Source organism: Heterodontus francisci, chromosome 43 (assembly GCF_036365525.1).
Source record: "Heterodontus francisci isolate sHetFra1 chromosome 43, sHetFra1.hap1, whole genome shotgun sequence".
NCBI lineage: Eukaryota > Metazoa > Chordata > Chondrichthyes > Heterodontiformes > Heterodontidae > Heterodontus > Heterodontus francisci.
In genome coordinates this window covers 8,161,962-8,184,651 of record NC_090413.1, presented here as the reverse complement: position 1 = coordinate 8,184,651, position 22,690 = coordinate 8,161,962, and the positions used below count along the sequence as shown (strand labels likewise).

The 22,690-nt window shown below is 41.4% G+C and overlaps 1 protein-coding gene across 1 annotated transcript in view; it reads left to right on the top strand.

Annotated features, from left to right (window-relative positions):
• The first annotated feature begins 16,396 nt into the window (after positions 1-16,396).
• LOC137355554 (CD209 antigen-like) overlaps positions 16,397-22,690 on the top strand; it is a 52,812-nt gene continuing 46,518 nt past the window's right edge. The window contains exons 1-2 of the mRNA XM_068020800.1: positions 16,397-16,527; positions 17,247-17,366. Coding sequence (XP_067876901.1) covers positions 16,437-16,527; positions 17,247-17,366 — 211 coding nt within the window. The 5' untranslated portion in view covers positions 16,397-16,436. The remainder of the gene's footprint in view (positions 16,528-17,246; positions 17,367-22,690) is intronic.

Genomic DNA, 22,690 nt, shown 5'->3' with positions numbered 1-22,690 from the left:
TAATTGCCCAATTGTCTGACACTTGGAAATCCACCTGGCAACAGTTGAAAGTCAAAGGTTGCATCTGAAATGGGGTTTGCAGCCTTCTTATCAGATTTAAAACAGCAACCCACCTCCTTGTGTCGTGTTGGCTGTCCGCTCACCAAGGCTCCTTAGATAGCACTTTCCAAACCCGTGACCTCTGCCACCTGGAAGTACAAGGACAGTCGATGCATGGGAACACCCCCACGTGCAAGTTCCCCTCCAAGCCACACACCATCCTGGCTTGGAACTATATCGCCGTTCCTTCACTGTTGCTAGGTCAAAATCCTGGAATTCCCTTCAGAACAGCACTGTGGGTGTACCTACCCCACATGGTCTGCAGCAGTTCAAGAAGGCAGTTCTCCACCACCTTCTCAAGGGCAATTAGGAAAGGGCAATTAATGCTGGTCAAGCTAGCAATGCCCACATCCCAGGTACACATTAAAAAAAAATTACGGCTTCAATTAAAGTCAGAAATCTGCAGGTTGGAGCTGGGTTATGCCCTGGAAGCAGATTTTTCTGACTTTAATCTCCCACCTGATCGAAACCCATGCATTTTGTTCTGTTAATATTCCCCCTCCCCCACTCCCAATGCACTAGTTGAGGCTGAACCAGTGTTTTATAAATGTTCATCATAACCTCCGTGCTTATACCTCTAATTATATAGCCCAGGATTCTGTATACCATTTTAACCACTTTCGCAACCTGCACTGCCACATTCAATGATTTATGCACATATACCCTGTTCTTTCTTTATGTTGTTTTCTGGTTCCCAGATGTTGGAAAGAATCGCACTTTAAACTTGGAAAAGGCTGGAGTCAGTCTTGTTTATTACAGCACCATGCTCTGTGCTGTAGAGCCTCATTCAAATGGTTGTTGTGTTCCATATAACATGACTCCCCAGTGCAGCAATGAATGAGGCCCCCCCCCCCCCCACTGGAACACTTCCACATAACAACTAGTTCCTAGCTAATTCATTCCTAAGACTTTACAGATAGTATAACAATGCATATTTATATATAACATCCCTCTTTCTTTAAAGCATAATGCCCCTATTTCAATATAATTGTTAATATAAATAAAGAGAATTATCATCTGACTTGTGGAAATAATTGGAACCCCTTTTTAGAGTTTTTATTGTGTATTTTTAAAAATATTATTCATGGTATCGCTTGGGTGGCAGGATGTTGTGCCTCCATCTTGCAGATTTGGCATTCTTTGCTCTTCGTGGTGAGCTGACACACTGTCCAGGCGATGTTGTGTCACTTACTGGTGATGTTGTTAATGTTGTCTCACTGGATAGTGATATTTCCGGTGTTGTTGATGGTCTTTCCTGTTGTTCCAGCTCAGGTGTAGGTCGAATACAGATTCTGTTCCTTTTCATTTGGTTACCGGTTTTGGTCTCAATGATATATGACCTTGGAGTCTCAGCTTCACTAACAACGTTTGCTGGGCTCCAGATTTTCATGATTGGACCCTGTATGTGTACAGTTTGTCCTTTCAACAGTTCGGGTAGGGATTTAGCATATTTGTTGAAGTGTTGCTCTCCTCTTACCTGTGCTTCAGTGAGTTGTTGTCTCGTTTCCTCCTGGTCACTTGAAGGGTGTATTTTGCTTGGCAGAGTTGTCTTATATTTTCTTCCATTGAACAGCTCTGCAGGTGATTTCATGTCAGCTTTGAGAGGCGTGGATCGGAGTGACAATAAGGTCAGGTTTGGGTCTTCCTTTGTCTCTTGGCATTTCACAAGTGTTCTTTTGACCGTCTGGATGTGTCTTTCTATAAATCCGTGTCCCCATGGTAAGTCTTTCATCTTCCAGATAAAAGGGAATTTTGAGTAGTAGCCTGTGACTATGAGACACAGTTCTTGATTATGTGTGAATAAATCGACTCCTACAGTATGCCACGGTCAGTAGCTATCATCTCCCCTTTCTGTTGTGTGTTTCTGTACTTTTGACATACATTGCATGTAGACACCATATTTTCGATATCTTTGTATATGCCTATCCAGTACACAGCTGCTCTTGCTCTGAGCTAACACTTCTCCATTCCCATATGGCCTTCGTGTATCTTTTGGAGAAGTTCTTCCTGCATTGTTTTGGGTTTGATTATTCTGGATCCGGCCAGCAGAACACCATCTTCTAGTGAGATGTCATCTCTGATAGACCAGGACTGTTGTATTGCTGGCTGTGTGTGCTGTACCCTATCAGGCCATTCCTGGATCACTTGCTGAGATAGCATCTGGAGCTCCTCGTCTTTGCTGGTCTCATCTCTAATTTGACTCAGTTTCGGTGGTGTTACGTTCACTCGGTAATGAATCTTTATGCCTAGATCTTCGATCTCATGTTTCTCCTGTGGTGACAACTGGGATAGTATGTCTGCCAGCACCATTTCTCTTCCTGACTTATATTTCAGAGTGAAATCATAACTCTGAAGCCTCAAGAGTAACCTCTGCGGGTGCTTTACATAGATTTTTCTTGTAGATCAGCTCCAGTGGATGATGATCACTCTCCACTGTGACCTTCCTCCCATAGAGATGTGTGTGGAACTTCTCACATCCATACACGACTGCCAAAAGCTCTCTCTCTATGTTGGCATAGCTTGTCTCAGCTGATGTCAGAGCTTTGGACACAGATGCTATTGGCTTTCCCTCTTGTCCCAGGGCTGCTCCCAATCCTTTTGTGGAAGCATCTACTTGTAGAGTGACAGGTTTCTTTCTGACAGACTTGTCTCCTTGCATGCCACCTTTCTGAGTTTGTTGTAACTCCTGTCATGTGACTCTGACCGCTGCTATTCTACATCTTTTCTCATCAGCTCCTGCAGGTTTGCCTTGTGTTCCGACATGTGCAGAATAAAGGAGCTCATGTAGTGTATCAAACCAAGGAAACTTCTCAATTCTCTCTTATCTCTTGGGCCTTCCATCCCCGATATGGCTGAGATTCTTTCAGGGCTCGGCTTAACTCCGTCAGGTGCGTACACCATTCCGAAGAACTGCCATTCTGTCACTTTCACAATGCATTTGTCTGTGTTTAGCTTAATCCCAGCTTTCCTGGTTCTCTCCATGGCTTCATGTAGATGATTGTCATAATCTTTTCCAGCTCCACCATATATCTGGATGTCATCAACTATGCCGACTGCTCCTTTGCATCCCCTGTATGTCTCATCTACTTTCTGTTGGAACACATCCTGGCTGATTTTGAGGCCAAAGGGTAGATGCAGGAATTTGTACCGTCCAAAGGGTATGTTGAATGTTGTCAACAGCGAAAATTCTGCGTCTAGCTTCACATTCCAGTAGCCATTTCTGGCATCAAACTTGCTGAAAACTTTTGCTCCTGCCAGTGTTGGTGTGATTTCTTCAATGTTGGAATAGGGTAGTGATCCCTCTTTATTGCTTGGTTAAGATCTTTGGGATCTAGGCAAATTCGTAGCCATCCATTTGGCTTCTCTCTCACCAGGATGGAATTTACCCGATCTGTAGGCTCTGTGACTCTGGCGATCACCTTCTTTTCTTCCATTTTGGAGCTCTCTTTCAAGCTTTCCTTTTAGTTCGACTGGTACTTTATGTGGGGGATGAATCACTGGTTTCATCACTGGGTCAATAGTGATGTGAGACTCAAAATCTTCAAAGCATCCAACCATCTCATCAAAACATTCGGTACATTCTGGTACCAGATCTTCTTTGCTTCTTATCGGAGGGCACTTTTCAATGGGTGTATTATCTTCAACCCTCAGTGTCGCCTCCTTCACCTCATGGTTTACTGAGATAATCTACAGCTCTTCACAACTGCTCAACCCCAGGATAGCCGCACCATCTGTTTCTGTGATGTAGAACATACAGTTAACATCTTTTCCTTTGTGTGTCCCTCTAATTTGGGTTGTTCCTAGCTGTCGAATCTCAGTTCCCCCGTATGCTGTTAGCATGATGTTGTTTGGTTTCAGAGCACCTTTCCTTGGATAACCATTTTACTCCAAATTTTCAGGAAAGATCTTCTGGTATAGTTCGAGCCGGATGATGTTACTCTGAGCTCCAGTATCGATCTACACCTTTAGATTTATCATTTTGGGCTTATTTCTCAGCCTCTTCCTGATCTGAATGTTGTGTGAATTTCTTTTCTCTGGGAACTGTCACATCCAGACATTTCATGTAATTCTATGGTTCCTATGTCTATTATGTTCTCAAACCCATCGCCATCTTCCAGGGTATGGATGTTTCGGTTTCTTTCACTATTCCTTCACCCTGTTACCCTGGCTCTGATAACTCATCGACCACCTTCTTGTCTTGTTCTGCACATCTTTTCCCAGTGATTGGTCTTTCTGCAAGCTCTGCAGATTGATACATGTACGGAACATCTCCTTCCATCTGTCAATTCTTGTGGTCGTCCACAGCTCCTGCATGTGTTTCTTTCTGTTTGGTGTACATTCTTTAGTTGATGTTTCACTGCATCGACCCTGCTGCCTGTCTCTTGGCTTAACTGAAGGCTAGCCATTTGGGAAGTCAGAGTCTTCATCTGTCTGCTTGGGGCTTCATGTGCTCTGGCAGTGTCTACAGCCTGTGATTTTGTGAGCTTGTCCTGTCTGATTAGAGCTTTCTTTACTTCAGGACGTGCAGAACCTCAAATGAGCTGATCTATCAGCTGTCCATCTGTGTCCTTAAATTTACATTTTCTGGCTTCATTTTTCAATCTTGCGACAAAATTGTCAATAGGCTCACCTAGTTCCTGTCTGTGGCCTTGAAATTCATAACAGTATACCCGATCATTTAATTTTGTCTGGAGGTGGGTGCTGAATCTTTCAAAAGTTTTGTCTGGGTTTCTGCTGTCCTCTTCGCTTAGGTCCTAGCTGTTAAATAAATTTAATCCTTTATCTCCAGCCCACAGAAGGATATAGCTGACCCTTTCCTCTTCACTGGTGCCTTTTAGAAAACTACTGAATGCCAAATTACACTTTTGTTTAAACTTCTCAAATGCCTCCACCACAAGTTCAGCTCCCCAAATCATTATGGGCTATAGCAGTGTATTCATTCCTGTCCCAGCTTCATTTTTTTTTTAGAGTTTTCTCACGAGTCACTCAGTTTTTCTTTCTCTCTCTCTGGCACTAATTTGTGTCACTTTTCTCAATCTGATGCTTTTAAAAATGTTCTATGTTTACCCACAGACACTCACTATCACCATGTTTCATCTTTATGTTGTTTTATGGTTTCCAGATGTTGGAAAGAATCACACTTTAATCTTGGAAAAGGTTGGAGTCAGTCTTGTTTATTTCAGCACCAGGCTCTGTGCTGTAGAACCTGATCCAAATGGTTCTTGTGTTACATATAACATGACTTCCCAGTGCTGCTGTGAATGAGGCCCCCCCCCCCCCCACTGGAACACTTACACATAACAACTAGTTCCTAGCTATTTAGTTCCTAACACTTTACAGATAGTATAACTTCTTTGGCCTCCTTGTCTCGAGAGACAATGGGTAAGCACCTGGAGGTGGTCAGTGGTTTGTGCAGCAGTGCCTAGAGTGGCTATAAAGGCCAATTCTAGAGTGACAGACTCTTCCACAGGTGCTGCAGATACAATTGGTTGTCGGGGCTGTTACACAGTTGGGTCTCTGCTTGCGCTTCTGTCTTTTTTCCTGCCAACTGCTAAGTCTCTTCGACTCGCCACGCTTTAGCCCCGCCTTTATAGTTGCCCGCCAGCTCTGGTGATCGCTGGCAACTGACTCCCACGACTTGTGATCAATGTCACAGGACTTCATGTCGCGTTTGCAGACGTCTTTAAAGCGGAGACATGGACAGCCGGTGGATCTGGTACCAGTGACGAGCTCGCTGTACAATGTGTCTTTGGGGATCCTGTCATCTTCCATGCGGCTCACATGGCCAAGCCATCTCAGGCGCCGCTGGCTTAGTAGGGTGTATATGCTGGGAATGTTGGCCGCTTCGAGGACTTCTGTGTTGGAGATACGGTCCTGCCACCTGATGCCAAGGATCAGATAGTATAACAATATATACATATATAACATACCCCCAAGTCTCTCTGTTCCTGTGCCCCCTTTAGAATTGTATCCTTTATTTATATAGTCTCCCCTTGTTCTTCCTACAAAAATGCATCACCTCACACTTCTCTGCATTAAATTTCATCTGCCACATGTCCTATTCCACCAGCATGTCTATGTCCTCTTGAAGTTTATCACTATTCTCCTCAAAGCTTCCGTGTTTTGTATCATCTGCAATTGTACGTTTGAAGTTGTGCTCTGTACACCCATGAAAAGCAGTGGCACTGACACCGACCCCTGGAGAACCCCTCTCCTTTCTGAAAAACAATTGTTCACTACTATTCTGTTTCCTGTCAATCAGCCAACTACATAACTGTACTGCCAATGTCCCTTTTGTTCCATGGGCTTCAACTTTGCTGACAAACCTATCATGTGGTACTTTATTCAGTACCTTTTGGAAGTCCATGTACACCACATCAACCTTTTCTGTTACCTCATCAAAAGACTCAATGAAGTTAGTTAAACATGATTTGCCTTTTACAAATCTGTGCTCCTTTCCTTAATTAATCCACACTTGTCCAAGTGGCTGTTCATTCTGTCTTGAATTATCAATTCTAAAAGCTTTCCTGCCACAGAGGTTAAACTGACTGGCCTGTAATTGCTGGGTTTAACTTTTTTTTGAACAAGGATGTAACATTTACAATTCTCCAGTCCTCTGGCACCATCCCCATTTATAAGGAGGATTGGAAGATTATGGCCAGTATCTCTGCAATTTCAACCCTACTTCTCTCAGTATCCTTGAATGCATCCCATCCAATCCTGGTGACTTATCAACTTTAAGTATATCCAGTCTTTCTGCCACCCCTTTATCAATTTATAGCCTTCCAGTATCACAACTATCTCCTCTTTCACTCTGACTTTGGCAGTATCTTCTTCCTTGCTAATGACAGATGCAAAGTACTCACTTAGTACCTCAACCATGCCCTCTGTCTCCATGCACAGGTCTTCTTTTTGGTCCCTAATCAGCCCCACCCCTCCTCTTTATTACTCTTTTACTATTTAAATGCCTATGGAAGACTTCTGGATTCCCTGTTATGTTAGCTGACAGTCTCTTCTCATACTCTCTCTTTGCTGCTATTATTTCTATTTTTACTTACTATCTGAACTTTTTATATTCAGCCAGGTTCTCATCTGTATTAACAACCTGACATCTTTCATATGCACCCTTCTTTTGCTTCATCTTTAATCTCTTTCTTTTCCATCTTTCAGGAATCGCTGGCTTCGGTTGCCCTATCTTTCCCCACTGTGGGAATATACCTTTATTGTACCCGATCCGCCTGCTTTTTAAAGGCATCCCATTTTCCGATTACAGTTTTGCCTGTCAATCTTTGACTTCAATTTACCGAGAACAGATTTGTTCTCAACCCCACTGAAATTGGCCCTCCTCCAATTAAGTATTTTTATTCTAGATTGCTCCTTGTCCTTTTCTATAGCTAATCTAAACCTTATGATACTATGATCACTATTCCCTAAATGTTCCCCTACTTACACTTCATCCACTTGATCCATCCCATTCCCCAGAACCACATCCAGCAATGCCTCTGTCTTCATTGGCCCAAATATTGCAGTCAGTACCTAAGTGACACTAACCTCAATGAAAGTTGCTCACAAAGATCTAGCCACCTCGTTTGTGTGAATTCTATCTTTCCCAACATTAATTTGCTTCTGGCCCCAGCTGTAGGAATCTCTGACGTCCAGCAGCAGTGATATCATCAAACAGGTGAAGCAGCCAATCACACTGAGGAATTCTCACACCCAACAAACCAACGATTCCAGTTTGTTGATGATCTCTAACAGGTTTATTAATAGCTAAACTAGTATATACAATACAGAGCAAACTATTTACCGAACCTTTGTCTAAGGTATTACAGTTGCAGAGTGACTATGGCCTCTAGTCACATGACTACATCCTGATACTTCGCTCATTGACATAGAGTTCTTAAAGGGACATCACTCTTAAGATGATCATACAACAGACAACATCACTCTTGATTTTCAAGTTCAAAGAGTTACTATCAGTTTGAGACAAATGAGGAGGACTGTAAATCAATGTTAAACTGAATTTCATTCTTCCTTTTATTTAACTAGGCTTTCCTAGATATCACTGCTTCTTCACTGAATACAAGTGTGGAGAATGTTTCCTTTCACATAAGCCTCACAGAGATTTCAGCACTAAAACAGGCTGTAAAAGGGAGTCGAGAAAGAATAGAACATTCAGATCTCACAAACACTCATTCAGAGAATCTGTCAAACAAGCAGAAATCCGGCAGCCTTTTAAAATAAAAACAGAAAAAGCTGGAATTACTCAGCTCAGGCAGCATCTGTGGAAAACCTTGTCATTTATTCTTTTTTCTGTTGTCACAATAATTGAAATGTCTCATAGTTACTTGTGGACTTTTGACTTCTTTCTTATATATGTCAACACACCAAGAGTGGTAAATGAGGTTGGTGAGCTGCAGCACAAATAGTCACATGGGACTAATGATGAGTCATGGTGATAACGGAGACGTAGCTCAAAAAAGGGTGCTAAATATTCCTGAATACAGGAAAGATAGAGAAGGAAAGAAAGGAGGAGGGGTGGCATTACACATTATGGAGAATATTGCAGTGCTGAAGAGGGAATGTACTGGAGGAGTCAAGGACAGAATCCTTGGTTAGAGTTAAGAAACAATAGAGGTGTCATTACACTACTGAGCATATTCTATAGGCCACTGACTAGTGGGAAAGATATAGAGGAGCAAATTTTCAGTGAAATCACAGAGAGGTGGCGGAACTATGGAGTAGTGATAATGGGCAACTTAAATTATACGAACATACGAATTAGGAGCAGAATTAGGCCATTCGACCCCTCAAGCCTGCTCTGCCATTCAATAAGATCATAGCTGATCTGTTTGTGTCTCGAACCCCACACTCCCATCTACCCCTGATAATCTTTGATTCCCTTACCTAACAAGAATCTATATGCCTCCACCTTAAAAATATTCAATGACCCCGCCTCCAACACCTTCTGAGGCAGAGAGTTCCAAAGTCTCAGAACCCTCAGAGAAAAAAATTCTCCTCATCTCTGTCCTAAATGGGTGACCCCTAATTTTGAAACAGTGCCCCCTACTTCTGGACTCCCCCACAAGAGGAAACATCCTTTCCACATTCACCTTGTCAAGACCTTTCAGGATCTTATATATTTCAATCAAGTCTCCCCTCACTCTTCTAAACTCCAGTGAAAATAAGCCTAGTCTGTCCAACCTTTCCTCATAAGACAACCCACTCATTCCAGGTATCAATCTAGTAAACCTCCTCTGAACCGCCTCCAATGCATTTACATCCTTGCTTAAATAAAGAGACCAAAACTGCACACAGTATTCCAGATGTGGTCTCACCAATGCCCTGTATAACTGAAGCATAACATCCTTACTTTGATTTTCAATTCCTCTCATAATAAAGGATAGCAATCCATTAGCCTTCTTTATTAGTTGCTGTACCTGTATACTAACTTTGTGACTCCAGCACTAGAACACCTAGATCCCTCTGTACCTTGGAATTCTGCAGTCTTTCTCCGTTTAAGAAATACTTTGCTTTTTTATTCTTCTTGCCAAAGTGAACAACTTCACATTTTCCCACATTATACTCCATCTGCCAGATTTTTACCCATTTACTCATCCTATCTATATGGGTCTGCAACCTCTTTATGTCCTCTTCACAACATACTTTCCTACCTATCTTTGTGTCATCTGAAAATTTAGCTACCAAACCATCGCTCCCCTCATCTAAGTCATTGATCTAAATTGTAAAAAGTTGAGGCCCCAGCACAGACCCCTGTGGGACTCCACTCATCACCTCCTGCCAATCAGAAAAGGACCCATTTACACGTACATTCTGTTTTCTGCCAGCCAGCCAATATTCTATCCATGCTAATATGTTACCCTCTACACCATGAACTCCTACTTTGTGCAATAACCTTTTATGTGACACCTCGTCAAATGCCTTCTGGAAATCTAAGTACTGTATGTCAATGGGCTCCCCTTAATCCACAGCACATATCACTCCTTCAAAGAACTCTGATAAATTGGTTAAACATGATTTCCCTTTCACAAAACCATGCTGGCTATTCCCAATTATCTTGAGTTTTTCTAAGTGCCCAGCTATAGCCTCCTTAATGATCGATTATTGTAATGTAGGCTGGGATAGTAATAATATAAAGGGCAGAGAGGGGGAAGAATTTCTGAAGTGTGTTCAGGATCAGTACATTTCTGGCCCAATGAAGAGATCTTCACAGAACTGGAATCCACGTACCTCACTGCTTTGCATAAGACAAAGAACACATTACATTATCAACTGCTGATTGATTTACATTTCTTAAGAGTGTAAGGTCTTTTTTGTTTTAAAAATACACAGGTAAACTATGGCCCAAATATTGCAGTCAGCACCAAAGTGACAGTGCTCACCACTAACCTCTATGAAAGTTGCCCACAAAGATCTAGCAATCTCTTTGGTGTGACTTCCACCTTTCCCGACATTGCTTTGATTCTGGACCCAGCTGTAGGAATCTCGGATGTCCAGCAGCAGTGATATCATCAAGCAGGCAAAGTAGCCAATCACATTGAAGAATTCTCACACCCAACAAACCAGGAAATAAAATACACGGATCACCCTTCACTTTTTAATCGTTTTACAAAGAGCAAGACACAGATTGGGACACACACATGTGATTAAGATAGAATCTGAAATATCAGAAACAAACTTAAAAAAAATACATTTTTATTATATTTAAAACCTGTGGATTTTCTTTTATCAGAATGGAGAAATTTAACATTCCACAAATGTGATTTTCAGGGCTAGGAAGGTTGTTCAGCAATAATTATGATTTAGTGCATCATTAAAAACCCAGTTACACCTCACTCAACAAGGTGTAACTTCATACGGGGTTATTACAGAGAGACTAACCATGTAAAAACTGGAAATTCACATTAATTCTCGTGATTTCTGAAGATTTCCATCTGCCTGGACTTCAGCACTACACCCTGTAGAGGAACAGGGAATCACTGATCACTGGATTTCTACACAGCATATGTGTGGACGGCAGAAGTTGCTGGTTGGGGAAGATTCATCAAAATGCATTCATTTTCTCAGGTACACAGCTATGTTGGCACATTTCAAAGGCTTTATCATATCAAAAATATGTAATTTACCAAGAAATTGATTAATATACATCAATGAAACTAGTAAATGGTTCAATATAGTTTTGTAAAGTTATTTTCAGTGATTTTTAAATCAGGTTACCCACAACCTTATTAAAAATATTTACTTTTGTTGATAAACCCATTTTCAGCTGTGTGACTAAAACTGCAGCAAGTTACTGCTCTTAAATACATCAAGGAATACATTTTAATGGAAAGAATAAAAATAAACAATTCCAGTTTATTGCACAGCCCAGTTGTGTTAGTTCATGGAAGATTTTACAGTTTGCGATAGTGCAAATGAATTTTATCGAAATTAACCTAACCAGCATAATTTTTAGCGCGAAGCAGAAACTCTGCCCCCATAGTCTGTAAACAGCTGGTTTCCTCCTCCATCCCATCTGCAAGAGCCTTTCAAAGTCTGAAGAGCCAGTCTGTTTTTAACTTCTTAATCGGTAGAATTGCTGGATGTGAAGACATTAATGCTATATTTGATTTTCTTGGTGTAGGGGTTTAGTTTGGATGTTTCCCAACTGGACTCCCCATCGTGTCAGAAAAAAATCTGAAGATTGACAGGTGGATCTCTTTAGCTCATTCCAGGGCTCCCCAAAAGAGTCACAATGAATTTTCTGTTCTTTATTACAGACAGACATCTGATTCAGGACCATGTCAATGACTGTGACCGCAGTAGAATGAAAATGTCAAGATGTCACCTTGATAATTGTTTCCCCTCGCCCATGACAATCCTCCCTCTACAAAGAAGCCTCCTCGTTCCATCATCAACCCATTAAGGGCCCTCAGGAATGATTGGAGATTGACTACATAGCCAAGCTACCTCAGACTGCAAAACCAAATAAGTATCATCCAATTATAATTGTTGATTCTTTCACTGCTTTGCTCTAAGCTGTATCCTCACTGTACTGTTCTAGTGACTGGGAAAGTACTGGTTGAATAAGTTCTTTTGAAATGGGTGATCAATAGTGGTAAAAATGAAACCCCCAATACCATGAGCCCTAATCTCGTACAACAATTTCTTGTGTGGCTCTTATCGAGTGCCTTCTGAAAATCCAAATGTACTACATTCACTGCTTCTCCCTTATCTACCCTATTAGTTGCAACCTCAAAAATCTCTAACAAATTTGTCAGACACCATTTCCCATTCATAAAACTATGTTGATTCTGCCTAATTATCCTGTAATTTTACAAATGCCCTGTTATCACATCCTTCCCTACTACTGATGTAAGGCTATAGTTCTGTGTTTTCTCCTTCTTTCCTTTCATAAACAGTGGGGTTACTTTTACTACCTCTTAATGCATGGGGACCATTCTGCAATTGAGGGAATTCTGGAAGATCAAACCAATGGAGCTATTATCTCTTCAGAGACCTCTTTTAAAACCCTAGGGTGTAGGCAATCAAGTCCTAGGGAACTGTCAAATTTCAGCCCCATTAATTTCTCCAGTACTTTTTATTTACTAATATTATTTACTTTACTTCCTCACTCTCATGAAACCCTTAGGTCCCCACAATTTTCAGTATGTTCTTTGTGTCTTCTATTGTGATGAAAGACATACAATATTTGATTACTGTCTCTTCCTTTTCCTTATTCTCCATTATACTTTCTTCTATCTCAGCCTCTCAGGGGCCCAAGTTTACTTTCATGACTGTTACTTTCGCTACTCTCTTTTTTTACATATTTGCGGAAGCTCTTACAAACTCTTTTTTATATTTCTGTATAGTTTACTCTCCTATTCTATTTTCTCCCTCTTTATCAATTTCTTGGTCATCCCTGGCTGATTTTTAAAGCCCCCAATCCTCTGGCTTACTACTCTTTTTGACAACATTGTAAGCCTTTTCTTTTAACCAAGCGTTATGCTTAACTTCTCCAGGTAGTCATGGCTATGCCACTTTTCAAGTGGAGCTTTTATTCCTCAAGGGAGTATATATTTGTTGAGAGTTATGAATTATTTCTTTAAATGTTTGCCATTGCTTATTTGCATCATATCTTTTGATTCAAATTTCCAATCTACCTCTGCCAACTCACTGATATACCTCTGTAAGTGGCTATATTTAAATTTATTACTCTAGTTTTGCATGTAACTACATCACTCTCAAACTTAATATGAGGTTCTATCATATTATGATCACTCTTCCCTAGAGAAACATTTGCTATGAGATTATTAATTAACTCTATCTCGTTGCACAATACTAGATCTAAAATAAACTGTTCCATAGTTAGTTCTTCATCCTCCAAAGAACTTTTGCCAATTTGGTTTGCCCAGTCTATTTGAGAATTAAAAATATTGCATTATGTGTGTTTCATGCATCTCTAATTTTCTGATTTAAATTCTGTCCATTATGATTACTGTTTGGGTTCTATAAACTACTCCCACCAGTGTTTTCTGCCATTTGCAATTTCTTAGCTCCACCCATTCCACCCGTACAAATTTTATATCCTGATTTTCCTGGCTACAAATCTATCTCCTGACAACCTTAATCTCATTCTTTATTATCAGGGCTACCCCTTCCTCCCCACCCAACCCCTACTTTCCATTTTCATATCCTTTCTAAAAATCATGTCCCTTGGAAGATTTAGTTCCCAGCCTTGGTCACCCTGAAGTCATGTCTCAGTAGTGGTTACCAAATCAACCCCATTTATCTCTATTTGTGCCATTAATTCATCCAGTTTGTTATGAAAGTTCCACCCTTTCAGATATAGCGTCTTTCATTTTAGCCTTTTCCTATTTTTCCTGATCTGGCCTTACTCGGTAAAGTCCTATTACTGTTATTAAACTCTCTGTCCCTTCCTTGATTTTACCCAAACCGCTATTCTCCCCATCGGCCCTATCAAAACCCCTCATAATGTTGAAAAGACTCTAATAATTCCCCTGTTAACCTTAAATGTGCTCAGGAAATTAATCTCAGCTGCATTATTATCTCCACATTTCTGAATTCCTTCATGTAAATTCAAGAAGATTTCCTTTGTACCCACTCCAAAGATTTCACTTTCTTCTGAAAGTGTGTCCAGCAGTGAACACAATACTCGAGATGAAGTCTAACCAGTGATTTATAAAGGTTTACCGTCCTTGTCTGTGTACCTTTCCCTATATTTGAAAGTCAATGATCCCATTTTTTTTAACAACATCATTAACATCTTGCCACCTTCAAAGTTTTGTATACACACATCCTTCTTGCCACTCCTGCCCTCCTACTAAAATTGTCCCATTTAGGTTATATCGCTCGTCCTTATTTTTCCTTTGAAAATGCATCAATTTGATTGGGGAAATCATATCTGTGATTGTAATTGCATTATGATCTGTGTACAAGTTTTATATTAAATTGATTACAACAGATTTTATAAATTCACAGGAAGCATTGTAAATGCACGAGGAAAATCCAGAGTAAGCTGAGTTTGGAGAATTCCAGGATTGCAGGATTTTGTCCCGGGTAAATATTCATTCAAATTAAGTCCTGATACTTAAAATTTAATGAAGCATAGTATCTTTCCATGCAGTACTGCAACATAGCAAAAGTTGTTTCCTTGTGAACATACAGCAAAGATAATCTGATACTAGAAGAAAAAAAACTTCAAACCTCACTAAGTTTAGAAGTAAAGGGTTTAACATCATTACAGTTCTAACAGGGAAGTGGTGGGGCCAGCTCCAGTCGAGCAACTGCAAACTCCACCAGAGTTTGAGCAAATTTAAAGAAACTTTGCTGGATTAAAAAAAAACTTTGGATCTCAAGTCTCAAAGACAGAAAACAGGACCTGGTCCTTCTGTTCCATCCAGACTGAGTCAGACGTTTGCTATTGTCCTTGGTCAGGTGATTTTTCATGGCTTGGCCTCTGCAGTGCCAGAAATAGCCCCCAAACTTGGCAAACTTTACCAGCTATAATTAATTATGATCTACTGTCAGCTAGGGACGGTCCTTCCTGATACACATAAAGAGCACTTAAAAAAAACACTTTCGACTCCTGGCTTCACTCATCGCTGTAAAATTCAGTGTAACGTTCCAGTTGATGACACTTCTGACTAATTAATAGGTCTGAAAGTCTAGTGTCAGCAAAATTAATACTTTATTAATATGGAACATTGGTGTCACACATTTAATCCAAACCCTAACACCAGGTCTGTCACTATTTATATGCTTTAATGAACAATCCACATCACCCGACAGATCCCAGACCACATGCTTTGTTACAGAGCAAAACTGTAGCTGGAAATAGTCCCATTTCTTATCTGTGCTTTATGAGGACACATTCCTTGGTATTGAACGGCCTTTCATTAATTTCCTTCAGTGATTTTCTCATTATTCCTAAATCAACTTGCCAACTGATAAATATATTATTTATTTTAGTTTCATAAACATCCCACTTTATAATTTAATCTATCTGATTAGTCACTCTGGCTGAAGATTGTTTTGTGCCTAATAATGGACAAGGTCCTGTTACTTCTTTATCCCATTAAATTTTTCCTGTTTACTGACCACAATGGGTGTTTAATCAGTGTTACCCCGATGAACTATCTGCACTGAAGTTCCTGTCTGTCTAACTCAGGCTTGTTTCTACTTCCCATAAGACATATAATATCAGCCATTTTATGTCAATGTATTTCACCATTTTATATTAACATTTGTCTAAAACCTCCAGTGCACACTCAATGGAGCAGGAATGCACACAGTGAAATAGAAGCACACAGGCAATGAAGTGGGTGTACACACTCAATGGAATGCGAGGACACACTCATTGGAATTTCTGTACACACTCAATGGAGTGGAGGAACACACTGAATGGAATGGCAGCACACACTTTATGGAATGGGAGTACACACTCAATGGAATTCAAGTAAGCATTTAATGGAATGGGAGTACACAATCAACAGAATGGCAGTAAACACTCAATGGAAAGATGCTGAAATGTTGTGGATGAACAGAAAGACCTGGAGATTCAAATACAGAATTCTGTGAAAATGTGAGTGCAGGTAAATTAAGCTATTCAAAAAAAGGCTGCAACCGATTATCCAAGGGACATTCAGGTCATTGAGAGTATATCGCAAATTCAGCAGTGCGAAAACATCTTGGTGTCCATCACACACAATCTATAATTGTGGCTTTTCAGAGAAACACTAGAATTGCAGGAAGAGGAACTGAGAAAAAAGTCACATTTCTCTCATTCAAGACAAGAAGTTTTTCCAGCTGATAACATGGAGCTAGCTGACATTTATCAAAATGTCAATGAATTTCATCGTGATCAATTCAGAAAAGAGAGAGGAAAAAAGAAAGAGTCGAAGCCGGGTAGATAACACTCATTATCTGATCATTACTGTACAGGTTATTCAGTTTGAGTTAATTAACTAGTATTTATTTACCATCAAATCAATTCACAACAGCAAATAGGTCCTTTCCTATTAGTTGAGAGAACATGTTGTTAGGAAATTCAATTTCTTCAGAAGAACTGATGGATTTTAAAGCTGAACATTGGGGTCAGAAGCCCTTGTGACCATCCCTTTAATTGATGGCATTGTTAACAAACAGTGAAATAAAACAGTGGGGTCAGAAGAATGCCGTGACTCTCCTTTCAACTGACGGTGTTACTGGCTCACACTGGAATCTGAGAGGAAGATTTTGTAGTAAAGATGCTGGATGAGGGATGGTGAAAAGCTGAAGAAATGATGAGGACAGAGCTGTGAAATGGACAAATGGTCTTTATTCCTTGTACCTTGCAGATTGCCTGAGTAAATGATATTTGTAAATTTGTAACTGTCCAAAACTTGCTTCATTTCAATTTCCTGCTGAGTTTATATATTTAACCTGCTGTTCATGAATGTTCTTGAATTGAAGAAATGTGTCTTCGATTGGCACAACTGTGCAAAGTTGAAAATATTCCTGTGTTGACAACAACACTCGGCTCCTTTGCCTCTTCTCCAGGACCGAATGAGAAAGGGTTTGGAGTCTTTTTCACCAGACGGTTCCCTCTAATCTTTTCATTGATGACTTTCTCTTGCGCCTTACAGAACGTGCTGTCCGATCAGCAGAACCTGTCCGAGGAAAATGGTCACCTCTGGTCATTTACATTGTCCTGGGTTTCTCCATCCTGCTGACAATCGTGATTCTTGCCACTACAATTGCATCCTGTAAGTTTTGTAATATTTTAAACTATTAAACTTATTGTCCTGAATTCGACAATGATAGTTAACAAATCTAATTCAGAGATATGCAGAAATTAGCATGTATTAATAATGGAGCAGTGAAATGCGGCTGGGCTATATAAGGGATGATGGTAAAAGGGGACATGGAAGTTGGACTCCGCTCAACGCGCTTCCACTTCTCACCCGTTGCCGTGCCACCCCTCCCCCACCCACTCGACCCCACCTCAGTCAGCAGTCCACATGCTGCCTCGTCTCCTAATGGCCAAGTTTCCCCTTCAGAGGTACAGGTGGAGCAGCCTTTGGTGCAGTCCTCAAGGGCTCCAAAAGACAGAAGACATCGATGTAGAGCATCTCAACAGTCAGAGTAGGTATCTGAGCAGCCTGGCACTAACTTTACTCAAGCCACATGGGTTGTACCATGGAGTAGTAGGAAAAGGATGCGTAAGGCTTTGTAATTTAACAAGGGTGTACATAGGTGTATGAGAAAATGTTATGTTAAGTTTCTTAGATCACATAAACATTATTCTGTTGCATCAATTTCCCATTTTGCCCATTCTTGTGTGCTGGCGACAAGTTTCTTTTTAACATGTTTGATGACATGAACTGATGGGGTCCAGTGGCAGGTTGTTCAAGAGCTGATAGTTGTTGGCAGTACTGCTTTGCGTCAGTGGCATTGGTAGGGGCGGTAGTGTTGTTAGGTATCGCAACCATTGCTTCTGCTTGTGACATTAGTTGACTGGTGCAACCTTGCATTAATAATGACGTCCCTGACATTACATGAGCAGGGAAGAAAACAGCTTTGAATGCTGAATATTTATCACTATATATCCCTGAAATGGATTGACAGTTGCTGCTGGGTTCTCGCCTCGCTTTTACTGGCAAGTTTCACGAAGGCCATTGACCCAATTTTAAAGTCAAAAGTCTGAGTAACTATAGCTCGAACTGAAGGGGTTGTGAAGATGTAGCCGACACATTGGAGTGAAATGTGGAAGTTGGCAGGTTGGGGCTGGATTCCCAACTCACTATCAATTTCCCACTTTTTACCAGTCCCACCCACCCATCCACCCCTAAAGCCATGTATGTACTCCTTCATGTTAAACACCTCCGGATAACTCTTTCGGTGAATCTAGCTGAGATTATCAGAGCAGGTCAGTTAGCAATCCCACATTATGAGGATAAACTCGCTAATCTAACATCGAATTGGAATTACACTTTGGAGGGGGTGATTTTCAGTTCTTTAATGCCTGCTTAAAGGAATGACAAAGGAAGAAAGAAAGGTAGAGAGGTGGAATGGTTTTGGGAGGGAATCCCAGCGCTTAGGACCTTAGCAGCTGAAGGCACTGCCACCAATGGTGGAGTAATTAAAATTGAGGATGTTCTGAGGTAAGAAATGGAAGAGAGCAGATATCTTAGAGGGCTGCAGGGCTGGAGAAGATGACAGAGATAGGGAGAGATAGGGAAAGACCAAAGCAACAAAAGCAGGTCATTTCGCTCATGTTGGTTCTTTGCCAGAGCAATTCAGAACTAATCCACTGTTCTCCACTTCCTCTATAGCCCTGTATATCACTCTGCTTAAAATGAGTATCAATTTTTCTGTTAAAAGATGCAGTGGCCTCTGCCTGAACTGTGCCAAATCATCCCCTGCTGTAGCACTCTGCATAAAGAAACCTCTCCTACTCTCCCTCCGCACTTACCTAACTTGCTCCTCACTCCCTCCTCACTCAATTCGCACTCCCCACTGTTTTAGTGACAATTTTAAATTGATGATACCTCATCACTGACTCTCCAGCCTGAAGAAACGTTCTTTCCCTATTCACCTGATCAGGACACTTCATGATTTTGAAGACCTCTATTAAATCTCCTCTTTGCTTTTTCTGTTCCAGTGGAAATAGTCCTAGTAACTCAAGCTCCTACACTTCCCATGTAACTTCCCAACACCCTGGCATCATCCTGGTGAATCTACATTGAAAGCTCTCTCTGGCTTTAATGTCCTTTCAATAATAGGATGCTGAAACCAGCAAATTATAGCCATTGACTTGTATGAATGCATAGCTTTTTGATTTTTCTCATGTATGCCTTTCATTATATGTCTCATGGCCATTAAGGGATTGTAGCTTTCCTTCCCTAAGGGCATTAATGAACTAGACGGGTTTTTATGTCAATCAATGATAGCTTCACGGCACCATTACTGAGACCAGCTTTCAATTCCAGATTTTTAGTAATTGACTGAATTTGAATGTCACCAGCTGCCATGGTGGGATTTGAACCCGTGTCCCCAAAGCATCATCCTAGGCCTCTAGATTACTAGTTAAAGGATGTTATCACTGTGCCACCACCTCCCTTGATCCATTAATACCCCAGATAGCAAAAATCTATCAAACTCCAATGTAAAGTTATTACAAATAAAAAAAAAATGAGCTAGCATTTGCTACTTTATGTGGGAGAGAGTTCCACACTTTGGTCCAAAATTGATGACCTCATACTTACCTGCATTGAAATCCATCTGCACAGTTTTGCCCACTCACTTAATCGATCAATGTACCTTTGAAATTTTATGCTCCCACCTACACCACTTACTGTACCACCAATCTTAGTATGATCAGCAAACTTGGATATATGGCTCTCCATCTAATAATAAAAGCAAAATACTGTGGATGCTAGAAATCTGAAACAAAAACAAGAAATGCTGGATTCACTCAGCAGGTCTGGCAGCATCTGTGGAAAGAAAAGCAGAGTTAACGTGTCGGGTCAGTGACCCTGCTTCGGCTCTCCATCTAATTCACTTATAAATAATTGACTAATTGAGACTCCAGGACAGATCTTTATGAGACAAAAATCCACAAACGGGACTGTCCCGGCAGACCCATTGTGTCAGCCTGCTCCTGCCCAACTGAACTTATTTCTTCCTATCTAGACTCTATCTTTTCTCCGCTGGTCCAGTCTCTTCCCACCTACATCCGTGACTCTTCTGACGCCCTACGTCATTTTGACAATTTCCAGTTTCCTGGTCCCAACCGCCTCCTCTTCACTATGGACGTCCAATCGCTCTACACCTCCATCCCCCACCAGGATGGTTTGAGGGCTCTCCGCTTCTTCCTGGAACAGAGGCCCAACCAGTCCCCATCCACCAACACCCTCCTCCGCCTGGCTGAACTTGTTCTCACATTGAACAACTTCTCCTTCAACTCCATGCATTTCCTTCAAGTAAAAGGTGTCGCTATGGGTACCCGCATGGGTCCTAGTTATGCCTGTCTTTTTGTGGGATATGTCGAGCATTCTTTGTTCCAGTCCTACTCAGGCCCCCTCCCCCAACTCTTTTTCCGGTACATTGATGACTGTATCGGTGCCGTTTCCTGCTCCCGCCCCGAACTAGAAAACTTTATCAACTTTGCTTCCAATTTCCACCCTTCTCTCACCTTTACATGGTCCATCTCTGACACTTCCCTTCCCTTCCTCGACTTCTCTGTCTCCATCTCTGGGGATAGGTTGTCTAGCAATATCCATTATAAGCCCACTGACTCCCACAGCTACCTCGACTACACTTCTTCACACCCTACCTCCTGTAAGGACTCCATTCCATTCTCCCAGTTTCTCCGTCTCCGACGCATCTGCTCTGATGATGCTACCTTCCATGACGGTGCTTCTGATATGACCTCCTTTTTCCTCAACCGAGGATTTCCCCCCACTGTGGTTGACAGGGCCCTCAACCGTGTCCGACCCATTCCCCGCACCTCTACCCTCACCCCTTCCCCTCCCTCCCAGAACCGTGACAGGGTTCCCCTTGTCCTCACTTTTCATCCCACCAGCCTCCATATCCAAAGGATCATCCTCCGCCATTTTCGCCACCTCCAGCGTGATGCCACTACCAGTCGCATCTTCCCCTCCCTTCCCCTGTCAGCATTCCGAAGGGATCGTTCCCTCCGCGACACCCTGGTCCACTCCTCCATTACCCCCACCACCTTGTCCCCGTCCCAGGGCACCTTCCCTTGCAATCGTAGGAGGTGTAATACCTGCCCATTTACCTCCTCTCTCCTCACTATCCCAGGCCCCAAACACTCCTTTCAGGTGAAGCAGCGATTTACTTGTACTTCTTTCAATGTAGTATACTGTATTCACTGCTCACAGTGTGGTCTCCTCTACATTGGGGAGACCAAGCGCAGACTGGGTAACCGCTTTGCGGAACATCTCCGCTCAGTCCGCAAGCAGGACCCTGAGCTTCCGGTTGCTTGCCATTTCAACACTCCCCCCTGCTCTCATGCTCACATCTCTGTCCTGGGATTGCTGCAGTGTTCCAGTGAACATCAACGCAAGCTCGAGGAACAGCATCTCATCTACCGATTAGGCACACTACAGCCTGCCGGACTGAACATTGAGTTCACTAATTTCAGAGCATGACAGCCCCCCACTTTACTTTCATTTTTAGTCATTTTTAGTTATTTTTTCTTCCTTTTTTTTTTTGCATTCCTTTTTACATTTTTTACAATCTTTTTTTGCATTTATTTCATTTCATCTTAGTTTGTTCAGTTTGCTTACCCACTGTTTTTTTCAGGTTGTTTTTCTTCAGGTTTGCACTTGCTGATGTTCAATATTCAGTATATTCACACCTAATCTGTACTAATGCTTTGTCTTTCAACACACCATTAACATATTGTTTGCCTTTGCTCCGTGACCTTTTGGTCAGCTATGCGGCCTGGTCCAATCTGCACCTTCTCCTTTGTTATCTCTTGCCCAACCCCCACCTCACTTGTTTATAATCTGTGACTTTTCTAATATTTGTCAGTTCCGAAGAAGGGTCACTGACCCGAAACGTTAACTCTGCTTCTCTTTCCACAGATGCTGCCAGACCTGCTGAGTGAATCCAGCATTTCTTGTTTTTGTTTCAGATTTCCAGCATCCGCAGTATTTTGCTTTTATCTTTATGAGACAACACTGGTCACTTCCATCCAATTTGTGTTCATGTCCATCATCCTTACTCTCTGTCTTGTAACACCCAACCAATCTTTGAACCAGGTCAATAATTAGCTTTAAATTCCATTAGCTTTAAATTTAGCTAGCAGTCTCTTATGTGAAACCTTATTGAATGCCTTCTGTAATTCCATATAAATTACATTCATAGATATTCTCCTGACGACTACTCCACTTCCTTCCTCAAAAAATTCACTTCAGTTTATCGGATATGATCTACTCTTTTCAAATTGATGTTGGCTCACTGTAATCAGCTCAAATTTCTGTAATTTCTCTGTCATGCTGTCCTTAATTCTAAATTCCAATAACTTCCCTTCAACAGATGTTAGACTAACTGGTTTATA